The following is a 26,112-nucleotide window of genomic DNA, read 5'->3' on the forward strand; positions in this document are numbered from 1 at the left end:
TGTGGAAGGGGGAGAGATGGTGGAAGAGGAGAGATGCAGGGGGTGAAGGGCTGGGGTTGGGGAGAGAAAGACAGGAAGAGAGACAGGAATAAAGGAAAGAGCAGAAGGAAGAGGAAGGAAAGGAGGGGAATAGCTTTTTAGACACATGGGAAAACTTCTTTTCTGCTCTATTTTTTGGTGAACACTGCATATATGAACACCACCCTGATTATTGACTTTCCACAACATATTAAAGTGATAATGTAAGCTCAGCTCTGGTTCTTGCTTAGAAAGTATAAATGTGATTTCATGGCCGCTTTCAGTTGCCTGTTCACAGTATTTCCACGTAGAGAGAAAGCTGCCCTGGGCTCATTTATGTCCTGAGGGCACGGACACGGCCGACTGCGGTCTAATTCCCCATTCCATCTTAAAATCACTTGAAAGCCTGCCATCCAAGAGGGTGATAACCAGTTGCTTACAAACCTCAAAGGGGCTCCCATGAAAGAGTCTCAGAGCTTAGTCACTGGCAGCCCACCAGGCCCACCCTGGCCTCAGTTTATCCCCACAGCTCCTGCAGGGCCGGTTACCACTGGATCTCATCGTGTGAACGTGGCACAGAGAACTCAGAGTCCAGGTGGGCTGCACAGACCTGTTCCTCCCCACCTCCTCGCAGTGCTGCCCCCAGTGATTGGATCCTTCAGATATGCTGCAGTTTAGAAACACACGACCACGCTGCCACCAGTGTCCTGTGCTCTGTGGACGTCGATCATATCTTTTCTGTCCTTGTGTCACTTTTTCTCCCAAAGACTCCCAGCTCGAGAACAGCAGCGAGGAATCCCAGAAAATAGTCAAGGAGCCGCAGGAAGCTGTGTCACTGGAGACCAGGGAGAGCATCCAGGTAAAGGAGATGATCCGCCCAGCCGGGCCTGGGGCTGCTGCACCATCAGGTCAGGCATGCTCCTGGTGCTGGAGTGACTCCTGAGCAGGGAAAGGCCTCCCTGGCACTCAGAGCTGGGGACCAGGGCAGGGGCGATTCGGCTGCATGTTCGTAGGACATCAGAATATTGCAACACCTTCAAGAGTTCAGCTCAGGGTGGAATCCCATCCCTTCTCCCCCTGCCTCCTCACTCTTTCCTGGTTTTCAGGCTGATATGGATAAAGCCAGTAGAAAACACACCTTGTCCACAGACTCCAGTGAGGCAGTGTCTTCTCCCTGCCTGACTGGGCCCTTCAGGCTGTAGAAGCACCTGCCACAGCTCCCTGGCCTGCCTTCAGCAGGATCCCTCTCCACCCCACCCTCACCTCCTGCTCTACTAGTGCTGCTGCCCTGACCATTTGTTCAGTCGCAAAGTCCTGTCTGACTCCTTGTGGCTCCATGGACTGCAGCATGCCAGACTTCCCTGTCCCTCACCATCTCCTGGAGTTTGCCCAAGTTCATGTCCATTGCATCGGTGATGCCATCCAACCATTTCATCCTCTGTCACCCTCTTCTCCTTCTGCCCCTTCCCAGCATCAGGGTCTTTTCCAATGAGTCAGCTCTTTGCATCAGGTGGCCAAAGTTTTGGAGCTTCAGTTTCCACATCAGTCCTTCCAATGAGTATTCAGGCTTGATTTCCTTTAAGATTGACTGGCTTGATCTCCTTGCAGTTCAAGGGACTCTCTAGAGTCTACAGGGAAGCAAACCCCACACTGAAAGAGGCACAATCAGCCATATCATACAGGACATAGGATTTGGGGGGATGGGCTGGGGATCCAGCCATCATTCTAGCTCTGCCACCCTCTGACCACTGATTATTCCTAGAAGTAGAAACGCCCATATAGATTGGGCTCTGGGTCCTCACCTACTCCTGCAAGACCTCGGGGCAAGTCCCTGTGTCCTCTGTAACAAGCCTCACCAAAGAGGTGGGGAGAATGAACAGGCTTACCTCTGGCTACCATGAGCAGCCCAGCCCTGCATCAGCACTGCGTGTGGCCAGGGTCCCAGCACGTGTTTCATGGCCTGGGCCCTTCTGCTTCTGGTCCTCCTGACTCTTCCATCTATGTGAAACCAGAATAGGGGCTGGGGCAGTGTCATTGCTTCCCGGCCTCCAGCCCCCAACCGCCCCCCTACCCCCACTTTTTTCTCCTTTCCAGTCTTGCACAAAATAACGTTCCCCCTGCCCATCAGCTCATGCAAAGAAGATCATGGGAAGAAAAGGAGGTAGGGAGGACCTTTATCTCACTGCTGGGCCACCTGGCTCACCCTGCCTTCGTTGCCTCTATGAAGAGTGCCTTCCTGTACCACAGACTACAATAGGACCCAACCTGTAGCTGGGTGGTGTTGTATTTTGAAGACTGATTTTGTCTCTGCACAGAGGTTGAACACACATAACTGCTGAACTCTCTGTTAGGGACTAAGGGTGCTCATGGGGCTAAAACACAGCCTCAGCCTTCGGGAGATGGTACTCCATGGGAAGAGGAAGGCCTACTAGTTCAGGATGTGGAAATGAGGGTGGAAAACCATGCAGGAGAGGGCCCTGAAGGACCTCTGAAGCTTTTAAAGAAGGTTGTATGCCATGGACTAGAGTGTGGGAGAGGAAGCTGATGAATGGAAGTGATAAAAAGAACTCAGTAAGAGGTATTTCTGCTTCTGGCAAAGATGCAGATAGAGACTAGATTTACTTCCCTGCCTGAAAAACATTGCCAACGTATATGAAGTAAGTTTTAAGACTGCTCATCAGATAACAAAGGAGAGTGATGCTTAAGAGGTGGGAAACAACTCTGTTGAGCCCTCTGACTGTGCTGGCCTCCTGCCTTGAGAGAGTTCCTGGCCATAGCACAGGGCAGGAGGAACGTAGGTGTGCATGCGTGCTGAGTCACTTCAGCCGTGTCCAACTCTTTGTGACCCTATGGACTGCAGCCTGCCAGGCTTCTCTAAATTAAAAAAAAAAGTTACAAATCAAATTCAGAAAGTTATATCTAATAAGCCTACAAAGAGGTAAAGTGGAATTATAAAAATATACAATTAATCCAAGAGACAGCAAAGAAATTTTTTTAAAAAAGGAAAGAGGGAATAAAGAACAGATAGGACAAATAGAAAACAAACAGCAAGATGACGGACTTAATCCTACACACATTAATAATTGCATGAAATGTAAAATGGTCTTTGTGTTGTTGTACATATCCCAATTAAAGAACACGTAAAGCAGATATAGATTCAATTAAAAAGCAAGACAGTTATATGTGGGTCACAAACATGCACTTTGAGTGGACAGAATAGGTTCAAATGAAAAGCATGCATGTAGACACACCATGGTAACACTGATCAAAAGAAAGCTAGAGAAGCTTCATTCATTTCAGACCAAGTGGATTTCAGAGGAGGGAATATTACCAGGGACAACGAAAGTCAAGAGGACATAACAGTCAAATATTTATGTACCTAATTGTAGAACTTCACAAAACACAAACTGATAGAACTGCAAAGACAAATGAATAAATAAGCAACTATATTTGATGACCTCAGCGTCCCTCCCTTGATCACAGATAGAACAAGTAGACAGAAAATTGATAGGAGTGTGGAAGATTTTAAGAGCGCTATTGACAATAAGACCTGATTTGCACTTAATAGAACACTCTACCCAATTTGACCCAATTTGCACTTAATAGAGCACACGACCCAGTAGATACATCTTCCCACATACATGTGGAATATTTCCCAAGTTAGATCATATTCCAAGCTAGAAAATAAGTCTCAAGATATTTAAAGGATTCAAGTCATCTAAAGTATGATCTTTCTCAACAGACAACATTACAGGAAAATAAAACTTCAGATCAATAGCTCTCATGAACATTGATGGAAAAATTCAAATAGAAATCTTGTATTGAATCTGTGTATTAAAAGGACAATACATCATGACCAAGCAGGGTTTATTCTGGGTTACAAGGTTAGAAATACAATTATAAGAAGATCGATGAAAGTAATTCACCATATTAACATTCTAAAAAGGATTACCTGTATGATTATCTCTTAAATATTGGAAAGGTATTTGAAAATTCACATTCATTCCTCATAAAACTCTCAGAAAACTAGGAATAGAAGTTCTTCAATTTGATAGAGGTTATTTTTGAAAAGCATGTGGCTAGCATCATCCTTAATGGTAAAAGGATGACCTTTTCCACCAAGGTCAGGAACAAGAATGTGTGTTCTCACCACTTCTATTCATAATTATTCTGGAGGTTCAAGCTGGTGAAAAAAGACAAGAAAATACTTTAAAAGCATCTAGATTGGAAAGGAAGGATTAAAACTGTCTTCAATTTGCGGATAACATGGTCATCTAGCGGAGAAGGTGATGGCACCCCACCCCAGGACTCTTGCCTGGAAAATCCCACAGATGGAGGAGCCTGGTGGGCTGCAGTCCATGGGGTCGCTAAGAGTCAGACACGACTGAGCGACTTCACTTTTTTCACTTTCATGCATTGGAGAAGGAAATGGCAACCCACTCCAGTGTTCTTGCCTGGAGAATCCCAGGGACGGGGGAGCCTGGTGGGCTGCCGTCTATGGAGTCGCACAGAGTTGAACATGACTGGAGCAACTTAGCAGCAGCAGCAGCATTGTCATCTAGAATCTATAAAACAGCTATAGAACTAATAAGTAATTTAATAAACTGCTAAATATATACAAAACTAATAGGCAAAGTTCAGTTTTATCTATGCATAAGAGTAATGAACAATGAGGAATTTAAATAAATACTATTTATAATATAGCATGCTCAGTCGAATCTGACTCTTTGTAGCCCCATGGACTGTACCCGGCCAAGCTCCTCTGTCCATGGAATTTTCTAGGCAAGAATACTGGAGTGGGTTGCTATTTCCTTCTCCAGGAGATCTTCCTGACCCAGGGATTGGACCTGTGCCTCTTGGGTCTCCTGCATCGGCAGGCAGATTCATTGCCACTGCACTACCTGGAAGCTCTTACAGTAGTACAAATACACAAAACACATGAATCTGACAAAAGATGTTTAAAACCTGTATACTAAAAACTACAAAACATTTATGAGAGAAATGAAATAAGGCCTAAATAGGTGGAGAAATATCTCCCATACATAATTTTGAGGACTTGGTATTTTCAAGATGTCAGTTGATCAATGAAATCTCAGCCAAAACTAATTTTTGATGTTGTTGTTGTTCAGTCACTAAGTTGTGTTTGACTCTTTGTGACCCCATGTACTGTAGCACACCAGGCTTCCCTGTCCTTCACTATCTCCTAGAGTTTGTTCAGATTCATGTCCATTGAGTTGGTAATGCCACCCAACCATCTCATCCTCTGTTGTCCCTTTCTCCTCTTGCCCTCAATCTTTCCCAGCCTCAGGGTCTTTTCCAATGAGTTGGTAGTTGCATCAGGTGGCCAAAGTATTGGTGCTTCAGCATCAGTCCTTCTAGTGAATATTCAAACTAGTCAATTCCTTTAGGATTGACTAGTTTGATCTCCTTGCAGTCCAAGGGACTCTGAAGAGTCTTCTTCAGCACAATTCCAAAGCATCAATTCTTTAGCACTCAGCCTTCTTTATGGTCCAACTCTTACATCCATACATGACTGTTGGAAAAACCATAGCTTTGACTGTATGGATCTTTGTTGGCAAAGTGATGTCTCTGCTTTTTAATATGCTATCTAGGTTTGTCATAGCTTTCCTTCAAAGGAGCAAGCATCTTTTAATTTCATGGTTGCAGTCAATGCCTTTGATTTTGGAGCCCAAGTGAAATGAAAACTAATTTCAAAATTCAGATGAAATTGAGAAGGACCTAGCACAGCCAAAGCAACTATGGAAAGGGAACAAGCTATAGGACTAATGCTGCTGATTTCAAGATTTATTATAAGGTTCTTGTAACTGAGTTAGTGTGGTAATGATGTCAAGGTTAATAATAGATGAATCAAACAGAATAGATAATCCAGAAGTAGACTCAGCATACGATCTACACTGACGAAGCAGATCATTGTTTTCCTATGGTTGGCAGAGTGGCCCCGGGTTGTGGGGAGAGGCATGTGGAAACTTACCACTTTTTACTGTGACGATATTTTTATGGGCACCTATAAAGGCTTCCCCAGTGGCTCAGTGGGTAAAGAAATCCGCCTGCAATGCAGGATACACAGGAAACACGGGTTCAATGCCTGCTTTGGGAAAATCCCCTGGAGGAGGAAATGGCAACCCATTCCAGTATTCTTGCCTGAAACATCCCATGGACAGAGGAGCCTGGCAGGCTACAGTCCATAGTGTTGCAAAGTCAGACACGACTGAAGTGACTGAGCATGCAGAGCAGTTAAAAACCCTAGTGCAGCTTTCAAATTATATAGAAAAATGAGAGTGAAGGAAGGATAAATATTAATAACATCTGCAGAGAGTTGGGAGGTAACTGAGCATCTCTCCATCCACGTGTCCTGACTGTATCCTCAGACAATCAGATGAGGCTCACTTTGTGAAAGTCACATGGCTGGTAAGCAGCGAGGCCAGGATTTGACCAGAACTCAGGCTCTGAACCACTGCAGGTATTGATTAATTCTCATGTCTTGCCTTTGTCATTTGTAGAGAAAAGGCACAGAAGCTGCAGTGGAGGAAGCTTTGTCACCAGTCACAAGTGAGAACACTGGTGAAGTGGAGGTAAGGCTTTCGAGGCCACTGGAGTGGTTTGTGCTACCCCCCACCCCCATGCAGCTCACTCTTCTCCACCTGCACCCCTATGCCCTGTCCTTCCCCCGGCCTCCCACCTCCCTCGCCCAGTTCAGAGCTGCCTCCTTCCTTAGGACCTGCTCTGCAGGTCACCCTTGATGACCCTTATTCCACTGAGATTAGGCCTCTTATTCTGTCTCCCTCAAACAGCTTGGTCCTAGAAGTTATACTTTCTACTTTGATAATTTGCAACCATTTCAGTAGATAGAATCTTTTTCCTCTTCCCATTGTCTAGAGAAGAGGCTCCTGATTTTCTTTATAAGTTTTTAGTGCTAATAATGATTTTAACTTTTATTATACTATACACACAAGGGGCTTCGCTGGTAGCTCAGATGTTAAAAGAATCTGCCTGCCACACAGGAGACCCAGGTTCAGTCCCTGAGTTGGGAAGATCCCCTGGAGAAAGGAATGGAGAATTCCTGAAGAATTCCATGGATCCAGGTAGACTACAGTCCATAGGGTCACAAAGAGTTGGATGTGACTTAGTGACTGACACTTTCACTTTCAACATTTCCTCAATGATGCAGTTAAAACATGGAGCCTGTATCAAAGGCCAGCCGAGACCACTCATTTTCTGACCTTCCCAGGAAAACTGGTTTGCAGCCTTACGAGTTTTGAAATCTCATTAAGAACATCTCCTTAAAGCCGGGCCTGGCTCGGGATGGTTCGTCTCAGGTGAGGCAGTCACATCTGTCCCAGGAACAGTGTCATGTACAGACAAGGCAACCACTAGCCCATTAAGTTGCAGAGAATGAATGGGTTTCCCAGTTGGGTTTGTCCTCTCTCCTTGTTGCAGGACTCAGAAAAACTCAGTCAAGTGAGCAGTATGGTTTACATGGGTTACTACATCAGCCATAGGAGCTCATTGTCCGTCTCTCTGCCTGAGGACACCAGCAGTTTCCGCCCCATCTACAAGGGCGCCTCCACTGCCTTCTGCATCCAGCTGTTTTTTATCGACGAGAAGTATGAAGCAAGGCAAGTCCCGGTCCCCAGCTTGTCTGCCGTGGAGAGAGCTTCTTCTGGCCTTGCTCGCCCAATACTTTCATCTCACAGAGTCAGGGGTTTCCAAGCCTGGCTTCCCGTCCTCATTTCTGGGGAGTTTTTTTTTAAAACTACAGATTCCTAGTCCCCATTTCTGGACTCCAGCCTGTGAAATTCCAGGCTGCCCAGGCTCTGCGAGATCATACCTTCCCAAGCCACGTGCTACTCCTCATTCTCTAGAGTTTGCATTCTGGGGAGACTTCAGGTTTAGTTTGTCTAGAATCTTTTAGTTGCAAGTGACAGAAAATCCAACTGAAACTGGCTTTGGAAACATGAACAAAAACTGCCACATAGAAGAAAGCATAATCCATTGGAGGGACTGATTTTCGGTGTGGCTTGACCTGGGATTTGGATAACTCAGTCACAGACCAAGCTTCTCTCTACCCTTTGGCTCTGCCGGTCCCATCTTCAGAGGAGTGTCCCCACCTGGGGCCACAAGAAGTGGCCTCAGCGTTGCACTACAGCCAGTGAGGAGGACAGTGTGGTTTGGGCCCCCTCTCGAAGCTCCATTGGGCCTGGTTGGACTGTGTGCTCTTTCCTAAGCTGATGGCTGGGGCCAATACGTGAGGACAGCTTTGTCACTTTCCTCATGCTCCCCACTGACTCGGGGCTGGAGTCTCAATCTGAGATGGGGTTAATGGGACACCAAACAACAATCCAGGCTGGCTGCTGGAAGGAGGAGGCCCGGTGCTGGGCAGACACTCCCGTGTCCACTGCTTGCTGCCCCCTGAAGTCTGGATGTGGACCCCTGCCTTCCATTCCTGAGAGTCCATAGCCCCTTTGGGGTGCCTGCCCACTCCACATTCTGTCCATAGAACAGTGTTGAAGAAGGAAGGATTAGCACATTTTCATAGACTGGAAGGTTCTGGAGTATCTTTGAGATGACCAAGATTGCCACTGGCTACTCCCTTCTTAGAGGGTGTGTTTAATTACATCCCATTCTCCCAGCCTTGCTTAGAACCGTGCTTTAACTTGGACTTTTTTTCCTCTTGGGTTTTCAATTTCTTTGAAATTGCCATTCAACTGAAAGATTAAAAGGGGAAACCTTTTTATTCTAATTATATTACAGACATCTAAAAAGCCTGTAAAAAACCCTTCTAGATCTGTTGCGTATATTTATTTTCCCTTGCTCATGATAAGATAAGAAATATGCTTTTTGAATTTTCAAACAGAAATTCGATGACCCATTATGGTTCGCCTACAAATAGGCATCTGCCGCTGGTCAGAAAATCTTTTGCATATAAAAAAGAAAAAGATCAGAGTAGCTTAGAATATACCCATGTCTCCCCACAGCTCCTCCAGAAAGGAAGGGAGGGATCCTGTTCACAAAAGGACTGTCTTGCTTTTTGAATGTGTAGAGACTATTAATTGCCATAATAGTATCTTGAATATAGGCAAATGCTTTATTACTGACATTTGAAGCTTCTGACTTCTGCAGTTGATTACTGTCAGCTCGACACACATTCTGAGTAGTGACTGGCTAATCCTTGCCTAAGGGGGTGAGAGCCATACATCTCTTGGAAGGCACAGGGATGCTGCATTTGCTTGGAGGTCAGTGACAGTTTTTATTGTCTGTTTACAGGTCACTGGACTTTATGAATTTTGTTTTCCATCTTTTCCATGTAAGTACATGTTGAATTTTGAGTAATATAATTGGTTTTATAAGCTAGAAAAGTTATAGAGAAGTAAGATATCATACTCATTATCAAAACATATCTGGTATGAATATTGAGGTGGGACCGCTTCTCTGTTCTGAAAAAAAAAAAGGCGAATAATACATCATGAACTCTTCAAAGTAGGAAAAATTGTCATTCTCAATAATTTTTCAGTCATGCTGTTTTAACATTCTTTCAATGCATAACTTCTTTTAGAGAGTATTTTGCTGGTATTTTACTATCAGTAGAACCAAATCATGGACAGAATGCTGGTAGCATCTGAAAATGTCAGGAGTTACAGTGAAGTTAGTCTTTTGTATTTCTGTATAGTGTGTGTTGGCTCAAAGATTTCCAACACCAGTATACTGCGTTTCTGAGGGTAAGAAGGTGGGAACTTGAGGTCGGGCTTCTGGTTGGCATCACCTGACACGTGGGAGTCACTTGACCCTCTACTGTTGGTTGGTGATGGCCCCAAGCAGACGCCCAAGTGCAAACAAGATTCTCTGTCTCAGGGTGTCTGGGCTGCCACTTCCATTTTTGCTTCACAGTTGTCAAGGGATAGAAATTCTGACCAACCTCTTGTTACCTTATTGGAGGGAAGAGAGTAGGGAAGAAAGACAATTTAGTTTCCTCCACTGGATTTTTATGGCTTTTTTCGAGGCTAGCCTGTCAGTTAAGTCAAGTCAACAACCACACTTCTTCAGTCAGCTAATATAGGCAAGATGTCTATTGTTTTATTTTTCCTTGATGCTCTTTATACTGAGGCTAAAAAACCAAAGAGGCTTTAATTCTGTTGCATGAAAGCTATGTGATCATAGATTGTATCTCCTCATTTTGTTAAGATCATGAAGCCTTGGTGCTGATGTTCTCCATCATAATTTTTTAAATTAATTTTAAGGCATTTTGAAACTTGGAAACCTCTGTAGTGACCCTGAGAGAGGATTTGCAAAGCTGGCTTCCCTCAGAGATGCCCCAAAGTAAATTCACTAAGTTCACTTCATTGCTATTTTAAAGTCCATGCAAAGACAGGTCTTCGGTATTATGACAAAATGGCTTTAAAACCATAAAAGACATGTTTACTTTTTATTTATTTATTTTTTGGCTCTTCCAGGTGGCATATGGGATCTTAGTTCCCTCGCCAGGAATCAAACCCACACCCACTACAGTGGACCCCTATGGGATCTTGACCACTGGATAGCCAGAGAACTCCGACGTGTTTACTTTTTAATTATTTCAGGATCTGGGAGACAGGAGCAAAATATCATCATTACTTCATCCTTAATCCTTCCCATCCACCATAAAGCAATTCATTAATGTCTCCTCCTCCCAGAGGAAGCCCCTGGGACGTGGCACTCAGTCCTTTTTTTCAGCTAGAGTATTTCGACAACTTGACTCACAAGTTCCCCAGAAGGAGCTGTTATTTTGCTAGAAGGAGGATAAGGTCAGAGAGTGACTCACTCCTTTGAGTTGCACGCGTGTCCCCAGGGTTTTGGATTAGCTCAGGCAATGCCTTCACAGGGTTCAGCAGGAGGCGAGATCCCACAGGGACAAATTAGCTCTGGGAAGAGCAAGCTGCTCTGCAGGCGCCTGGCAGAGGTTCTCGGGGGACGTGCGGAGCAGAGACAGTCCACAGCAGCACTGTCCCACAGACACCAAGTTCCAAATGTTCCAGCAGATACATTATTTTTTTTAATTTAAATTTATTTATTTTTGATTGGAGGATAATTGCTTTACCGTATTGTGTTGGTTTCTGCCATACATCCACATGAATCAGCAATGGCTATATGTATGCCCCTCCCTCATGAACCTCCCTACCCACTCCCACTCTAGCCCCCTGCTCTGCGTTGTCACAGAGCACCGGATTTGAGCTCCCTGAGTCATACAACAAATTTCCACTGGCTATCTAATTTTACATACAGTAATGTATATGTTTCAACACTAGTCTCTCAATTCATCCCACCCTCTCCTTCCCTTGCTGTGTCCTCAAGTCTGACCTCTATGTACAGCAGACACATTATTAAGGAAAAAAAAAAAAAAACTAAAGAGACACAGGTGACATCAACTTTAATAATGAATTTTACTCAATGTACTATGTCCAAAAGTATGAAAGATTATTAAGGAGATCTTGAATACCCCTTGTCTCAGTTTTTAAAATCCGGTGTGTATTTTACACTTAGGGTACATTGTAGAACAAGCGCTAAATTGTCATCTGAAATCCTTGATCTGGTTTTAGATTTCCTAAAATTTATACTTGTCATCAGAACTCTTTGATCTGCTTTTAGATTTCCTAAGAGTTGTTGTTGAATGAATAGATTCATATACCCACTTGTTCTAAACAAACTTGCAACTTTTCCAATAACAACTGAGTTTTTATTTTATTATTTTTTCTTTACCATTATGATTTACTGAAGGGTATGGAATGTAGTTCCCTCTGCTATACTGTGAGACCTTGTTGCTTATCTATTTGATACGTAATAGTTTGTGTCTCAGAGAAGGCAATGGCACCCCACTCCAGTACTCTTGCCTGGAAAATCCCATGGATGGAGGAGCCTGGTGAGCTGCAGTCCATGAGGTCGCTAAGAGTCGGACACGACTGAGAGACTTCACTTTCACTTTTCACTTTCATGCACTGGAGAAGGAAATGGCAACCCACTCCAGTGTTCTTGCCTGGAGAATCCCAGGGATGGGGGAGCCTGGTGGACTGCCGTCTATGGGGTCGCACAGAGTCGGACACGACTGATGAGACTTAGCAGCAGCAGCAGCAGTTTGTGTCTACTGACCCAGAGCTCCTACTCCACACCTCCCCTACTTCCCCTCCTCTTTGCAACCATAAGCTTGTTTTCTATGTCTGTGAGTCTGTTTCTTTTTATAAATAAGTTCATTTGTATTATTTTTTTAGATTCCACATGTATGTGATTATATGGTATTTGCCTTTCTCTGTCTGAATTACTTCACTTAGTATGATAATATCTAGGTCCATCCATGTAGCTGCAAATGGCGTTATTTCACTCTTTTTTTATGGCTGAGTAATATTCCATCATGTGTGTATATACACACATCTTTTCCATTCATCTGTCGATGGACATTTAGGTTGCTTCCATGTCCTGGGTGCGTGTACCTTTTTGAGGTGTAGTTTTCTCCAGGAGTGGGATTGCTGGGTCATACGGTAGTTCTATTTTTAATTTTTTGAGGAACCTTCATCCTGCTCTCCATAGTGGCTGCCTCAGTGTACATTCCCACCAACAATGTAGGAGGGTTCCCAAGTATCAGTTTTGAAATTTAAATTTAGATTAATCAAAATGAAATAAAAGTAACAATTGGGTTCCCCCATCACACTAGCCAGGTTCCAAACGCTTGGTGGCCAGAAGCAGCTCCTGGCTAGCACGTTTCAGGTCAGGACATGCAAATCTCACTGCTCAGGTTAACCTGCCCTTAGATCTCATCACCCAGGGAAGATCGCATTGTGACAAAATACCCAGATATCCATGCCTGAGTAATCACAGGACTTTGGAGCTGAAAAGGCCTGAAGCACCACCCTCTCTCCTGACGGAGGCAGGGACCACGACTGGCACAGCAGCACTGGGTAAACCCAGGCCTTTGCCATGGCAGTGCACTGCTTCATTCACTCCTGGATACAAGTGAGTTTGCAAATGGAAACGTCCTTACTTTAAAACTCTACTTCCAAAAACACAGCTGTGCCAAATGGCTTCCATTGTTCACAGTGTTCTTTTATGTAGGTTTCAGTCAAAGACCAGACATTTTCCCCATATTCTTACAGTTGTTTATCTCCCTGAATTTTCTGATTATTTTCCAAATGATAGGAATGTTTAACTTGAGTACCGTCTCCTTCACACATTTTACTCCTCTTTTCTTTAGTGTTTTACAGCAGGAATTTGGTGATTAATGATTTCTGGTTTCCAATCACATCAGGACAAGGACTTCTGCATCATTTCTGTGCCGCATCTCACCCCTGAATTTGTCCTCATCCAGAGCTTCGTGAAGGTGGTTCCATTCAACAACTGCACCCTAGAGCAGGACCTGTACGTCTTCCATCGGGCAGGGTTGCTCAAGTAAGTGGATGCTCGGAGGGCGAAAAGACAATCCATGAAGTTACAAAAGGAGAATGGAAAAGGAACTCCCTGCCATTTTAAAATCATCTTCTTGATGGAGGGCTTCATTAAGTGATGTTTACCAATCTATTTAGGGAAAGAATCATAGTGACAAATTACTAGTCCAGTCAGATATTAAAGCATAATCCAACTCTAAGATAATCAAAACAATGTCATTTGACCATTTCTATGGGTAGAGCAAGGTAACACAGGAAAGACCCCAAGAGAGTAAAAATCGAATGTGTGTGTGTTTAAAAGCATATAGATAAATACATGTGGTGGCATTTGTGTCACAATCATGGAAAAAGAAAGAATTATTCTGTAAGTGATGGGGTAAAACAAGAACAGAAATATTCTTCATATTCTCCAGTAAAAGAAATTCCCACATGATCGAAGAGTTCAGTGTAAATATTGCAATAGGTCCAAATTAGAAACTGTGTCTACAGTGCTAGGTTCCAGGCAAGGTTCTGAGAATACAGCAGTGAGCAACCTACTGATGTTTCCCCGGTCCTTTCAAAGCTCATAAACACTCAAGTAAAAGTAACCTGCAGCTGTGATGGGGATACCAGCCATGGGTCTGTGGGACCACGGAGACGTGTCACTGCAAGAATAAACCCAGTCAGAGGAAGCCCATGGGGAGTGTGAGTGCAGACTGATCCTTACCATCTCTCAGGACGGAGAAGGTCTTTTTAGAACATGCAAGGAAAAAAATCAAGATTTGTTTTTAATCTTATATACATAAGAGACATTCTAGAAAAGTCCATAGGACTTTATTAACCTTATGTGCCTTTGGGAAGCAAGACAAGGATGTGGGGGTGTACATGGCAATGTATTCTTTGCTTTATATCTGTGGGCTCTGTTTAATTTTTTTCATTAATAAATTTTATTTTCTAGAGCAGTTTTAGGCTCACAGCACCATTTGTACCATCGATGAACCTATAGGGATGCACCATCATCAACCAGAGTCCACAGTTTACATGAAGGCTTGCTCATCGGTTACACCTTCTATCAGTTCAATTCAGTTCAGTCACTCTGTCATGCCTAACTCTTTGTGACCTCATGGACTGCAGCACTCCAGGCTTCTCTGTCCATCACCAACTCCCAGAGTTTGCTCAAACTCATGTCCATCAAGTCGGTGATGCCATCCAACCACCTCATCCTGTCGTCCCCTTCTTCTCCTGCCTTCAGTCTTTCCTGACATTAGAGTATTTCCCAAGTCCTTTGCATTAAGCGGCCAAATTATTGGAGCTTCAGCTTTAGCATCAGCCCTTCCAATGAATATTCAGGACTGATTTCTTTTAGAATGGACTGATTGGATCTCCTTGCAGTCCTAGGGACTCTTAAGAGTCTTCTCCAACACCACAGTTCAAAAGCATCAGTTCTTTGGCACTCAGCTTTCTTTATGGTCCAACTCTCATATCCATACATAACTATTGGAAAAACCATAGCTTTGACTAGACAGACCTTTGTTGGCAAAGTAATGTCTCTGCTGTTTAATATGCAGTCTAGGTTGGTCATAGCTTTCCTTCCAAGGAGCAAGCATCTTTTAATTTCATGGCTGCAGTCACCATCTGCAGTGATTTTGGAGCCCAGAAGAATAAAGTCTCACTGTTTGCATTGTTTTCCCATCTATTTGCCATGAAGTGATGGTACCAGATGCCATGATCTTTGTTTTCTGAATGTTGGGTTTCAAGCCAGCTTTTCACTTTCCTCTTTCACTTTCATTAAGAGGCTCTTCAGTTCCTTTTCGATTTCTTCCATAAGGGTGGTGTCATCTGCATATCTAAGGTTATTAATATTTCTCCTGGCAATCTTGATTCCAGCTTGTGCTTCATCCAGCCCAGCATTTCACATGATGTACTCTGCACATAAGTTAAACAAGCAGGGTGACAATATACAGCCTTGACATATTCCTTTCCCAATTTGGAACCAGTCCATTTTCCATGTCCAGTTCTAGCTGTTGCTTCTTGACCTTCATACAGATTTCTCAGGAGACAGGTAAGGTGGTCTGGTATTCCCATCTTTTTAATAATTTTTCAGTTTATTGTGATCCACACAGTGAAAGACTTTAGCATAGTCAATGAAACAAAAGTAGACATTTTTCTGAAATTCTCTTGCTTTTTCTTTGATCCAACAGATGTTGGAAATCTGATCTCTGGTTCCTCTGCCTTTTCTAAATCCAGCTTGAACATCTGGAAGTTCACGGTTCACATACTGTTGAAGCCTGGTTGGAGAATTTTGAGCATTACGTTGCTAGCATGTGAGATGAGTGCAGTTGTGTGGTAGTTTGAACATTCTTTGGGCTTGAAATGAAAACTGACCTTTTCCAGTCCTGTAGCCACTGCTGATGGGTCTGGTCAAATGTGTAATGATGTGTCCTCCATTATAATTTCATATAGAGTAGTTTCTTTTCTTTTTTTTTTTTTACAATATTGTATTGGTTTTGCCATATAGTAGTTTCTAAAACTCCTGTGTACTCCACCTGTTCATCTCTCTCTCCTTCCCCACCATCTCTTTCAGCCACTGGCCTTATCACCATTTCCATAGTTTTGTTCCCTATAGTTCAAACTGTAAAGAATCTGCCTGCAATGCAGGAGACCAGGGTTTGATCCCTGGGTCGGGAAGATCCCCTAGAGAAGGGAATGGCAATCCACTCCAGTATTCTTGCCTGGAGAATTCCATGGACAGAGAAGCCTGGCGGGCTACAGTTTGTGGGGTCACAAAGAGTTGGACATGACTGAGCAACTAACACACACACAGAATGTCATAGCTGGAATCATACAGTGTCTGGCCTTTACAGATTAGCCTCTTTCATTTAGTAATTAGTATTTTCAAGGCTTGATGGCTGAATTCATTTTAACCCTGAATGGTATTCCTTTGTCTGGATGGACCGCAGTTTATTTATCCTCTCACCTACTGAAAGACCGCTTGGTTGCTTCCAAGTTTTGGCAACTGTGAATAAGGCGGACTACAAAGGCAAATACAAACATTCGTGTGCAGGTTTTTGTGTGGACCTAAGTTTTTGACTCATTTGGGTATAAACCAAGGAGCACAACCATAGATTGTATGGTAAGAATATTGAGTTTTGTAAGAAACTACCCCCTTGTCTTCCAAAGTCCTCCACCATTTTGCGTTCCTGCCGGCAATGAATGCTTCTTCACATCCTCACCGGCATTTGTCAGTGTTCTGAATTTTTGCCATTCTAATAGTTGTATTGTGGTATCTTGCTTTAATTTGCATTTCCATACTGATTTATGATGTTGAGCATCTTTTCATTTGCTGTCTGCAATCTGTGTATCTACTTTGGTGAGATGTCTGTTCATATCTTCTGCCCTTTTTAAGAGTGGGTTGTTTATTTCTGTGTGATTTTTTTTTTTAAATTATAGGCATGCATGATGTCCATAACAGAAAATGAAGTTAATTTTATATCACTGAGAGTTTAAATTTTACTATGACTCAAGTAAAACTTTTATTAGGTGCTCTTTACACTCTCTGCATTCTTGAATAGAGCATATTGGTGACATTTTCTCATGACTTCCAATGCTACTCATGAATAAACACACTGACGACAGCAGCCAGATGACATTCCGTCAGGACTGGGCCCCAGGTCTGCCTGTGGTCATGACCTTGCTCTTAGTTGCTTAATTATTTAATTCATAGTCATGTTCCTTTCTTGTACACTTCCTTTTCTTACTGTGAACACATATTTCTTTTATTAAAAATTAAGTTTAATTTTTCAAAACAATGAGACTTTCAACATGCATCTGGAAATTAATCCTGGTGGCAGCAGGGCCCTCGCTATTCTTTGTAACCATTTGCAATGTCAGCTTCATGTTTGCTTTGTTCTAATCACTTACATATAAAGGTGCAGATTGTGTGCACCTGGGTTCTTCTCTGAAAAGTTGAACTCTCAAGCAGAAATAGTTTCCGGGTCCTTGGAAAGTCATGGTCTTTGTCACTGTTCCCCTCTGAGCCCTCTTTGGGAGCTTTCCTTTGTCGCTCTGAGTTTCGTCGACAACCCGCCCACCACCGCCCACCGAGTTCTCAGTGTGCCCAGTCTTGTGGCTCCTTTGCACTTTTACTCCTGTTCCTGACTCCTTGCTGCTTGGAATCTGTGCTTGCGTGCGGGGGGGGGGATGTCCCGTAAAACCCATGTGTGTCACCAACAGGGGATGTCTCTCTTGTGGCCATGGCAGTGGGTCATTGTTCTCTAGAGCAAACCTAGATCTTTAATTCTTTAAATTCTACCTGCATTCCAGGTAGAGGAGGAAGATGCAAAGGAAGGGGAGTGAGAAGATACAGACCGGGTAGTGATGAGGGCGAATGTGAGGGCATGAGACACGTGGGGGCAGAGGGCAGGAGACAGTGGAGCAGCCATGTGGGCACAGCCCTCCGCTGCCCCGCTTTTTGAGCTGTGGCTTTAAATACATCCGTGTTCTTCCATTTTTTGCTTCACTTCTCTTGACATCTGGGATGGATTGTTCTTGCCCTTAAGTTTGGTTACTCTAAATTTCATGACCTCCTGTCCTCGGCTCCCACCGGATCGCCTTCCTCTTCCCTTGGGAAATTCTATTTATGTCTGTCACCTGCCCTCTGGCCATGCTGCTGAGCACAGGGACAAATTGCTTGGTTGTTAGCGGTGTTACCTCTCTGTCAACAGATTCCACGAGGGGGCTCCTCTCATTTCATTTGTGGCTACTGGTCTTTGAGAGGACATTTCCCAGCATTTATGTTAGCTTTCATTTGGAATGTGCATAACTGAACGCTTTTTAACACTCTCCTTCACCGAGTGATCTCAGGGGTGCCTGCTTATATAACCTGAGGGGGGTGTGTGGTATGAGGACCCCTGTTCCTTTCCTCCGCCTGCCTGTCCTTCACCGTTATGTGTGTGAAAGTCTCTCAGTCGTGTCTGACTTTGCAACCCCATGGACTGTAGCCCGCCAGGCTCCTCTGTCCATGGAATTCTCCAGGCCAGAGAATTGGAGAATTCTGGAGTGGGTAGCCAGCCGTTCCATTCTCCAGGGCATCTTCCAGACCCAGGGATCGAACCCAGGTCTCCCGTATTGCAGGTGGATTTTTTACCATCTGAGCCACCATTCCATGGGCTTTTATTCTTTATTCATGACCAGAGGACACGTTTGGATGAACCAACTGGTCATTCCATCTTCCTGCCCTTCCAAAGCATGTTTTTCTGAAATTTGCCATTTTTTTTTTTAATTTGGGAGATTAGGTTTCAAACTTACTCATCCAACTGAGATAGATAGATATATATATATATATATTATTTTTTTTTTTTTTTTGGGTGCCAGAAATGATTTTCTATGAATAAACATTGACCTCTAAGTTGAATCATACTACTTATTGTCAACTTTGCTCAGCAAATAAAAATGCCCTTAGGAGTTGGCTTTTAAATGGCTCCTTCCCTCAGTGGTTTTGCTTTATATGCTTCTCCATGGGTGGCTCATTGATGCCTGGTAGTCATCTTTTTCTAGCATGGCACCATTCTACCTGTTTCAGGCCCGTGTTGTCACTGAGAGTGGTTTAGGGCTATCAGTCTTTCTGGTGCTTTTAACCAGCTTCCTTGAATAGAAGCCAAGAGAAACTTTATTTTGTGGTTATCATTTTGTTTTGGTTTAAACTGAAATGCCAAAGCTGTCGAATTATTTTATGTTTCTATTACATAGATCACTCCTTTGAAATGCAGAAAGATTCAAATTACTTTTTCTTCTTTCCATCATTTAGTTTTAATTCACTGGCATCAAAAAACCACCCTATATTCTGCAGGACTGAGTGATGACATACACATTGACTGCTATTTGTCTATAACCATTCATTCATTCAACCTGAAGTTGAAAAATTAACTGTTAAATCTTTTTCCTTCTACTTTTATGTATGATTTTCTATTTTGTTATGTATGCAGTCTGATTAAATGCTATAAAATCTGACCTTTGCGGCCAGAATCCGCCAAAAGCAGGAGAACAAAATCTCTTGTGAAACAAAACTTTCCAGATCCAAGAAGGGACCAGTGGGCGAGGATGACATCACTTCTTCGTGGAGAGGTGACATTTCCTGAACATCCAAGTTCAGCAGAGGAGGGACATGTGAAGGTGGAGTGACCTGGGGAGGTGAAGGGCCACGGGGAAGGGTTAGGAAACCAGGGGGGCCCATGTAGGACCCCCTTGGGAGAACTTGCTTCTTCTATGGCTGGAGGAAGCCCCATGGATGGGTGGACAACCATGGCTAAGCTCCTCTCTGATTCAAAGCAGCCCTAGAACCACGTGTGAGCCCTTGAGGAGAAAATGCCTAAACCGTCTTGGCCTGAGCATGTGTTCACTTCTGGGAAGGTTGTGCATGGTAACTGGCAGAAGAGCTGGTGGGCATGGTCTCTTTCCCAGCTCTGTGCCTGGTTGTGGGGAAGAGGAAGGGACCCAGCACAGAGCTGATAATGAAAGAACGATGATCCAAAACTCCTCATTCCAAACTTGTGGAGAGATACAAGTAGGAACATCTGAACTAGATTTTGGCACAAGGTGGCCATGTCAGAACCATGTTCTTATCTTTCACTTAAAAATTGCTCATGCTGTTTCTGTTATTCAGCTCAGTTCAGTTGCTCAGTCGTGTCTGACTCTTTGCAACCTCATGAGCTGTAGCACACCAGGCTTCTCTGTCCATCACCAACTCCTGGAGCTTACTCAAACTCATGTCCATCGAATCAGTGATGCCATCCAACCTTCTCATCCTCTGTCATCCCCTTCTCCCCCCACCTTCATTCTTTCCCAGCATCAGGGTCTTTTCCAATGAGTCAGTTCTTCGAATAAGATGGCCAAAGTATTGGAGTTTCAGCTTCAGCATCAGTCCTTCCAATTCATATTCAGGACTGATTTCCTTTAGGATGGACTGGTTGGATCTCTTTGTAGTCCAAGGGACTCTCAAAAGTCTTCTCCAACACCACAGTTCAAAAGCATCAATTCTTTGCACTCAGCTTTCTTTATGGTCCAACTCCTACATCCATACATGACTACTGGAAAAACCATAGCTTTGGCTAGATAGACTTTGGTGGCAAAGTAATGGCTCTACTTTTTAATATGCTGTCTAGGTCAGTCATAACTTTTCTTCCAAGGAGCAAGTGCCTTTTAATTTTATGGCTGCCATCGCCATCTGCAGTGATTTTGGAGCCCAAGAAAATTAAGTTTGTCACTGTTTCCATTGTTTTCCCATCTATTTGCCATGAAGTGATGGGACCAGATGCCATGATCTTCGTTTTCTGAATGTTGAGTTTTAAGCCAACTTTTTCACTCTCCTCTTTCACTTTCATCAAGAGGCTCTTTAGTTCTTCTTCACTTTCTGCCATAAGGGTGTCATCTGCATATCTGAGGTTATTGATATTTCTCCTGGTAATCTTGATTCCAGCTTGTGCTTCATCCAGCCCAGCATTTTTCATGATGTGCTCTGCGTATCAGTTAAATAAGCAGGGTGACAATATACAGCCTTGATGTACTCTTTTTCCAATTTTATTATTATTCTGTTATTCAGGTGATAGCAATTGATTGGGGCTTCCCTGGTGGCTCAGCTGTAAAGAATCTGCCTGCCAGTGCAGGAGATGCAGGGGATGTGGGTTTGATCCTTGGGTCAGGAAGATCCCCTGGAGAAAGAAATGGCAACCCACTCTAGTGTTCTTGCCTGGAAAACTCCATGGACAGAAGAGGCTGGTGGGCTACAGTCCCTGGGGTCACAAAGAGTTGGACGTGACTAAGAGACAAAGTAATTGATCATTTTTATATCACTTAACTATATATGTAGATTGTTCTTTACAAATGTGCTGCTTTGCACATAGAACGGAAGCGGACATTAAAACATAAGCACAAATATTCACTACAGTTGGAAGCAAAGTAGGTTAGAGTATTTCACTTTATTAATAGTAGGAGGAGTAGCCTTGTCCTATTTGATAATAACACTAATAACCCTATAATGACTGGAGAGTGTGCCTTGTATGAACCCTACATCGTATGCAGGGCCCAGCCTCCAGGCTAAGGTGGAGACATCATCACTTCCCCTTCGCATGGGTCCACAGCTCCATCCCGTGGCAAACAGGCACTCAGATGCCCTGCATACCTAGGTATGGGGTGGGCTGGCGCTCTACACTGAGTTGCCAGCCTAACACACTGTGGCACTGCCTGCCCTGGGTGCGGACAGCCACCACCTTGCTCTGATTAGAGACTCCAGGGGCACAGTTTGATGCCGATCCTCCCCAGGTCCATGTCCAGGACCCCAGCGAGGGTGGGGCAGGATTGCTCAAAGTGGGGCTCCCCCACTGATGCACCCAGTTGTCACCCTGGCAGAGGATGGAAGCCATCACAGGGCAGAGATTGGGGAGGTGCCAAAGGCAGGGCACAGATCGGGGAGAAACCATCATGGGAGCTGGATGAGGTGGGTACCACCTGTGAGCCAAGGCATCAAGCCCCGGACGTGCTCCATTGTCCTCCTAGACTTCACGTAAAATCACGAAATCAGAGATAAAATTATTAAGAAATTTAAGACTCGTGAAGCCAGCCTGGGTTCAGTGTAAGTTTTTAACCTCTTAACATACTTTATAAATTTGACAGAGTTTGGCTTTATGTATGAAGCAATGTGACATAAAGCATAGTGCTGAACATTTTAAATGAAATAAGTTTAAAATTTGACTTTATATTGTTTGGTTAATGGTTACAATCAGTGTTGCTGTTTTCTTTTTCTTCTAACCTTATTGTTCTCACTTTTTAAATGAATGTTTTCCATGTTTTCTAGAATGAAGAGTTACTTTTTAATTAAATCCCAATGTTATATAAAAATATTTTGCTGGATATTATTTTACATAAGTGTGATCTGTTACAATCTTGTCTCCATTTGGGGGACAGGGAGAATATGTATTTTAGTACTTTAAGCGGAAAAAGAAAATGTGTCTCTTCTTACCCAGGACCATTAAAATAAGATTAGCTACCCTCTTGGACACTCCTGGTGTTGAAAAGCTCGTCAGCACCCTCATGCCGTGTAAAAGCATATTGGAGGATTTGAAGCAGTACAACGAGGCTCGCAGGGACCCTGTAAGTACCTGCCACTTCCAGACTGGCTTCCTTTCCCCATGCTTTGGTACTTATGAGTACCGGGTAGGTTCTATCCTGAAGTTTTCTTGGACCTTGTTGGAGAATTGGGTGGTGGGGAGCAACAGATGTGGGGTTGGGAGAGGGGAGGGAGAAAAAAAGAAAAAGGAAACTGAGGTTTAAAGAAGTTTGGGGCTGTTTTCTCACTAGTGACCCCATGGGGGCTGATCAGATATGCCCTAAATCTCGGGCATAGAAAATTTGAACTTAATCTAGGCAACGTGTGAGAAAATGAGACCCCAGTGCCTGGAATAGGCACATCTGAGTCAGGTTAGGGGATCCTTGGGTCCCTGGTGCCAACCCCAGCAGCACCCATCTCACCCTCTGGATGATGGGTTGGTCCATACCCTTTTGGTGACCTGGCTGCATCCTCAAAGATCAGATTGGCTGGGAAGATCCTGTGTGACAAATTTGGGGCTCTCTTTCTAGTACAGTAAGTATATTATACATTTGGCATAACAAAGAGCAAGCTAGCAGTGGTCCTTATGTCATTGCTGCCTTCTTAAGGACCATGCCAGTTACCTTCCTCCAGATGTGGAAGAATGCATACGGTTAGGAAAATGCTTCATTACTGTTTTGATGAATTTTATTTAAAAAAATTTCACTGAAGCATAACCAATAAAAAATGTTTGATAGATTTCACAATTTGAATACACCATGGAATAAACAGGAAACAGACTAATCCCAGCCCACTGGAAGTCCCTTTCAAGTTCTCATTTAGTGACTCCTCCCTCCCCCCCGGGTTAGTACTACCTTCACTTCTAAGATCATAAATACCTGGCTTTTGAGCTTTATTTAAAGGGATCAGACACTACGTTTTCTGACACCAAGCATCTTTTGCTCAGCCACAACTGTGAGATTCAGCCACAGTGTGGTGTACAAAGTACTTCATTGCTTGAACATACCCCAGTTTATTCATTCCACCTCTCAGGTCATCTGGCGAGTTCCCAGTTATGGGCTCTTTTGAATAACCCTTTCAGTCAATCTAAAACTCATCAAGAGGGAGCCAACAAACACAAACATGGTGAGAGTTTTAATAAATATAAAGGCATTGAATGAAAAGAAAACTTCCCTTCTGTACATGTTTTTCTGTTTTGGTTTGTCTTGATCTCTTTTGGTCTTGGTTTATATATTTTTTTTGTTCCTTCCCTCGTGGCTGGCTGACACAGTATGATGTAGTGGCCCAGTTCTTAAAGCGGGTTCTAAGGAACTCTAGGGGTCCCCAAGACATTCAGGGAGTCTGTGAGATTAAAACTATCCTCCTAAGAAGAGTAAGAAATTATTTTTCTTTTCTGCCAAATTGATATTCGCACTGATGGTGCAAAAGCAATGGTGGGAAAAACCTCAGGGACCTCGGTGTGGATCGGGGGTGGGGCAGCAAACTTGCCAGTGGTCACTGAGTTTGCTGCTCTGCTCTCACAGGAGCGACAGGAGCAGAAAGCCCATGACAGCAGATCACTGTGCACCAGCAGAATGGCCAAAACTAAAAAGAGGGATGCTCCTCGGTGCTGGCAAGGATGCTGGGAAATTGGGTCACTCCTCTGTTGCTGATGGGATGTGAAATGCTATCCCCCCTCTGGAGAACATTTTGGCTATCCCTTAAAAAAACAGACAAATAAATACAACAGTCATGTGACCTGGTGATTACACTCCTGACCATTTATCCCAGAAAAAGGAAGATTTGAATACAAGTGTTCATAGCAGCTGGAGTCAGACCAGGTGTCCTTCAATAGGTGGATAAGCTGTGTTACCTCCACGCCATTGAATAGAGCTCAGCAGTAGCAAACGATGTACTGTTTTTTTGTTTGTTTAAGCATAGTTGAGTTATAATGTTGTATTAGTTTCAGGTGTACCACAGAGTGATTCAGGTAAATATATGTGTATCTATACAGTAAGTCCTTGTTATTTATCTGTTTTATATATAGTAATGTATATCAGTTGGGCTTCCCGAGTAGCTCAGTGGTAAAGAATTCTCCTGCAATGCAGGAGCCAAAGGAGATATGGGTTCATTTGCTAGGTCATGAAGATCCCCTGGAGGAGGAAATGGCAACCCATTCCAGTATGCCTGCCTGAAAAAAATCCCACGGACAGTGGAACCTGGTGGGCTACCGTCCTTAGGATTGCAAAGAATCGGACACGACTGAGTGACTGAGCCAGCCAGTCAGTATATCAGTTAATTTCAAGCTCCCAATTTATCTCTCCCATCATCCCTTTCTCCTTTGGTAACTGTGATTGTTTTCCATGTCTGTGAGTCTATTTCTGTTTTGTAAATAAGCTCATTTGTATCATTTTTTGTTAGATTCCACAAATAAGTGATATTACCTGAGATTTATTTATTTATTTTTTCCGTCTGATTTACTTCAGTTAATAAGATCATCTCTGGGTCCATCCATGTTGCTGCAAATGGTAAATTTCATTGTTCTTTACAGATGAGTAACATTCCATTGTATATAAGTGTCACATCTTATTTCTCCATTCCTCTGTTGATGGATATTTATGTTGCTTCCATGTCATGGCTATTGTCAGTAATGTTGCAGTGATCATTGGGGTGCATGTCTCTCTTCAAATTAGGGTTTTCATCTTTTCCAGGTATATGCTCAGAAGTGGAATTGCTGGATCATATGGTTGTTCTATTTTTAGCTTTATAAGGACCCCTGTACTGTTAAGGGATGCACTGTTGATATCATGCATCAACTTGGGTGAATGTCCAGTGTGTGTGTGTGTGTGTGTGTGTATGATCGGTTGCTCAGTCATGTGCAACTCTTTGTGGCCCCATGGACTGTCACCCACCAGGCTCCTCTGCCCATGGAGTTTTCCAGGCAAGAATATTGGAGTAGGGTGCCATTTCCTATTCCAGGGGATCCTCCTGACCCAGGGATCTAACCCACGTCTCTTGCATCTCCTGCATTGGCAGGCGGATTCTTTACCACTAAAAAATATTCAGAGAATTATGCTAAATGGAAAAATAAGCCAATCCCTAGAGGTTATATATTGTATGATTTTGCTTGTATGACATTTTGTAAATGATAACACTTTAGAGCTGGAGAACAGATCACTTGTTGCCAGGGTTAAGGATGGGAGCGGGGCAGAGGGAAGACAGGTGTGGTACAATAGGCAAGCCAAGAGATCCTTGTGGTGGACTGTCTAGTATCTTGACTGCAATGGTGGGCACATGAGCCCACACAGGGGCTAAAGTCGCACAGACCTGAATACACACACACATACACACACACACACACACAATCACATCAGTGTGCTTTCCCTGCTTGTCATATCATACTAGTGTTCTGCAGAAGGTGACCATTATAGGATACTGGACAAAATGTACAAGGAATCTCTCTGTATTGTTTTTTACAACTGCTGGTGCATCTGCAGCTATCTCCATAGACATTTTAATTAAAATTCCAAAAAAAAAAAAAAAAGAGAGGCGAGCCAGTTTCCCTTGAAGCCGTAAACATTATTCACTTACTAAGCCTCAGTCCTTGAGTAT

At 43.5% G+C, this 26,112-nt stretch overlaps 1 protein-coding gene across 1 annotated transcript in view; it reads left to right on the plus strand.

Moving 5' to 3' along the window:
* Positions 1-26,112, plus strand: part of CFAP61 (cilia and flagella associated protein 61) — a 250,115-nt gene that overhangs the window by 68,455 nt on the left and 155,548 nt on the right. Inside the window, 6 exon segments of the mRNA XM_010836599.1 lie at positions 786-877; positions 6,540-6,611; positions 7,477-7,655; positions 9,304-9,343; positions 13,307-13,446; positions 22,439-22,565. Of these exon segments, the coding sequence (XP_010834901.1) occupies positions 786-877; positions 6,540-6,611; positions 7,477-7,655; positions 9,304-9,343; positions 13,307-13,446; positions 22,439-22,565 (650 nt within the window).

The sequence above is a fragment of the Bison bison genome, unplaced genomic scaffold (assembly GCF_000754665.1).
Source record: "Bison bison bison isolate TAMUID 2011002044 unplaced genomic scaffold, Bison_UMD1.0 scf7180017864063, whole genome shotgun sequence".
Taxonomy (NCBI): domain Eukaryota; kingdom Metazoa; phylum Chordata; class Mammalia; order Artiodactyla; family Bovidae; genus Bison; species Bison bison.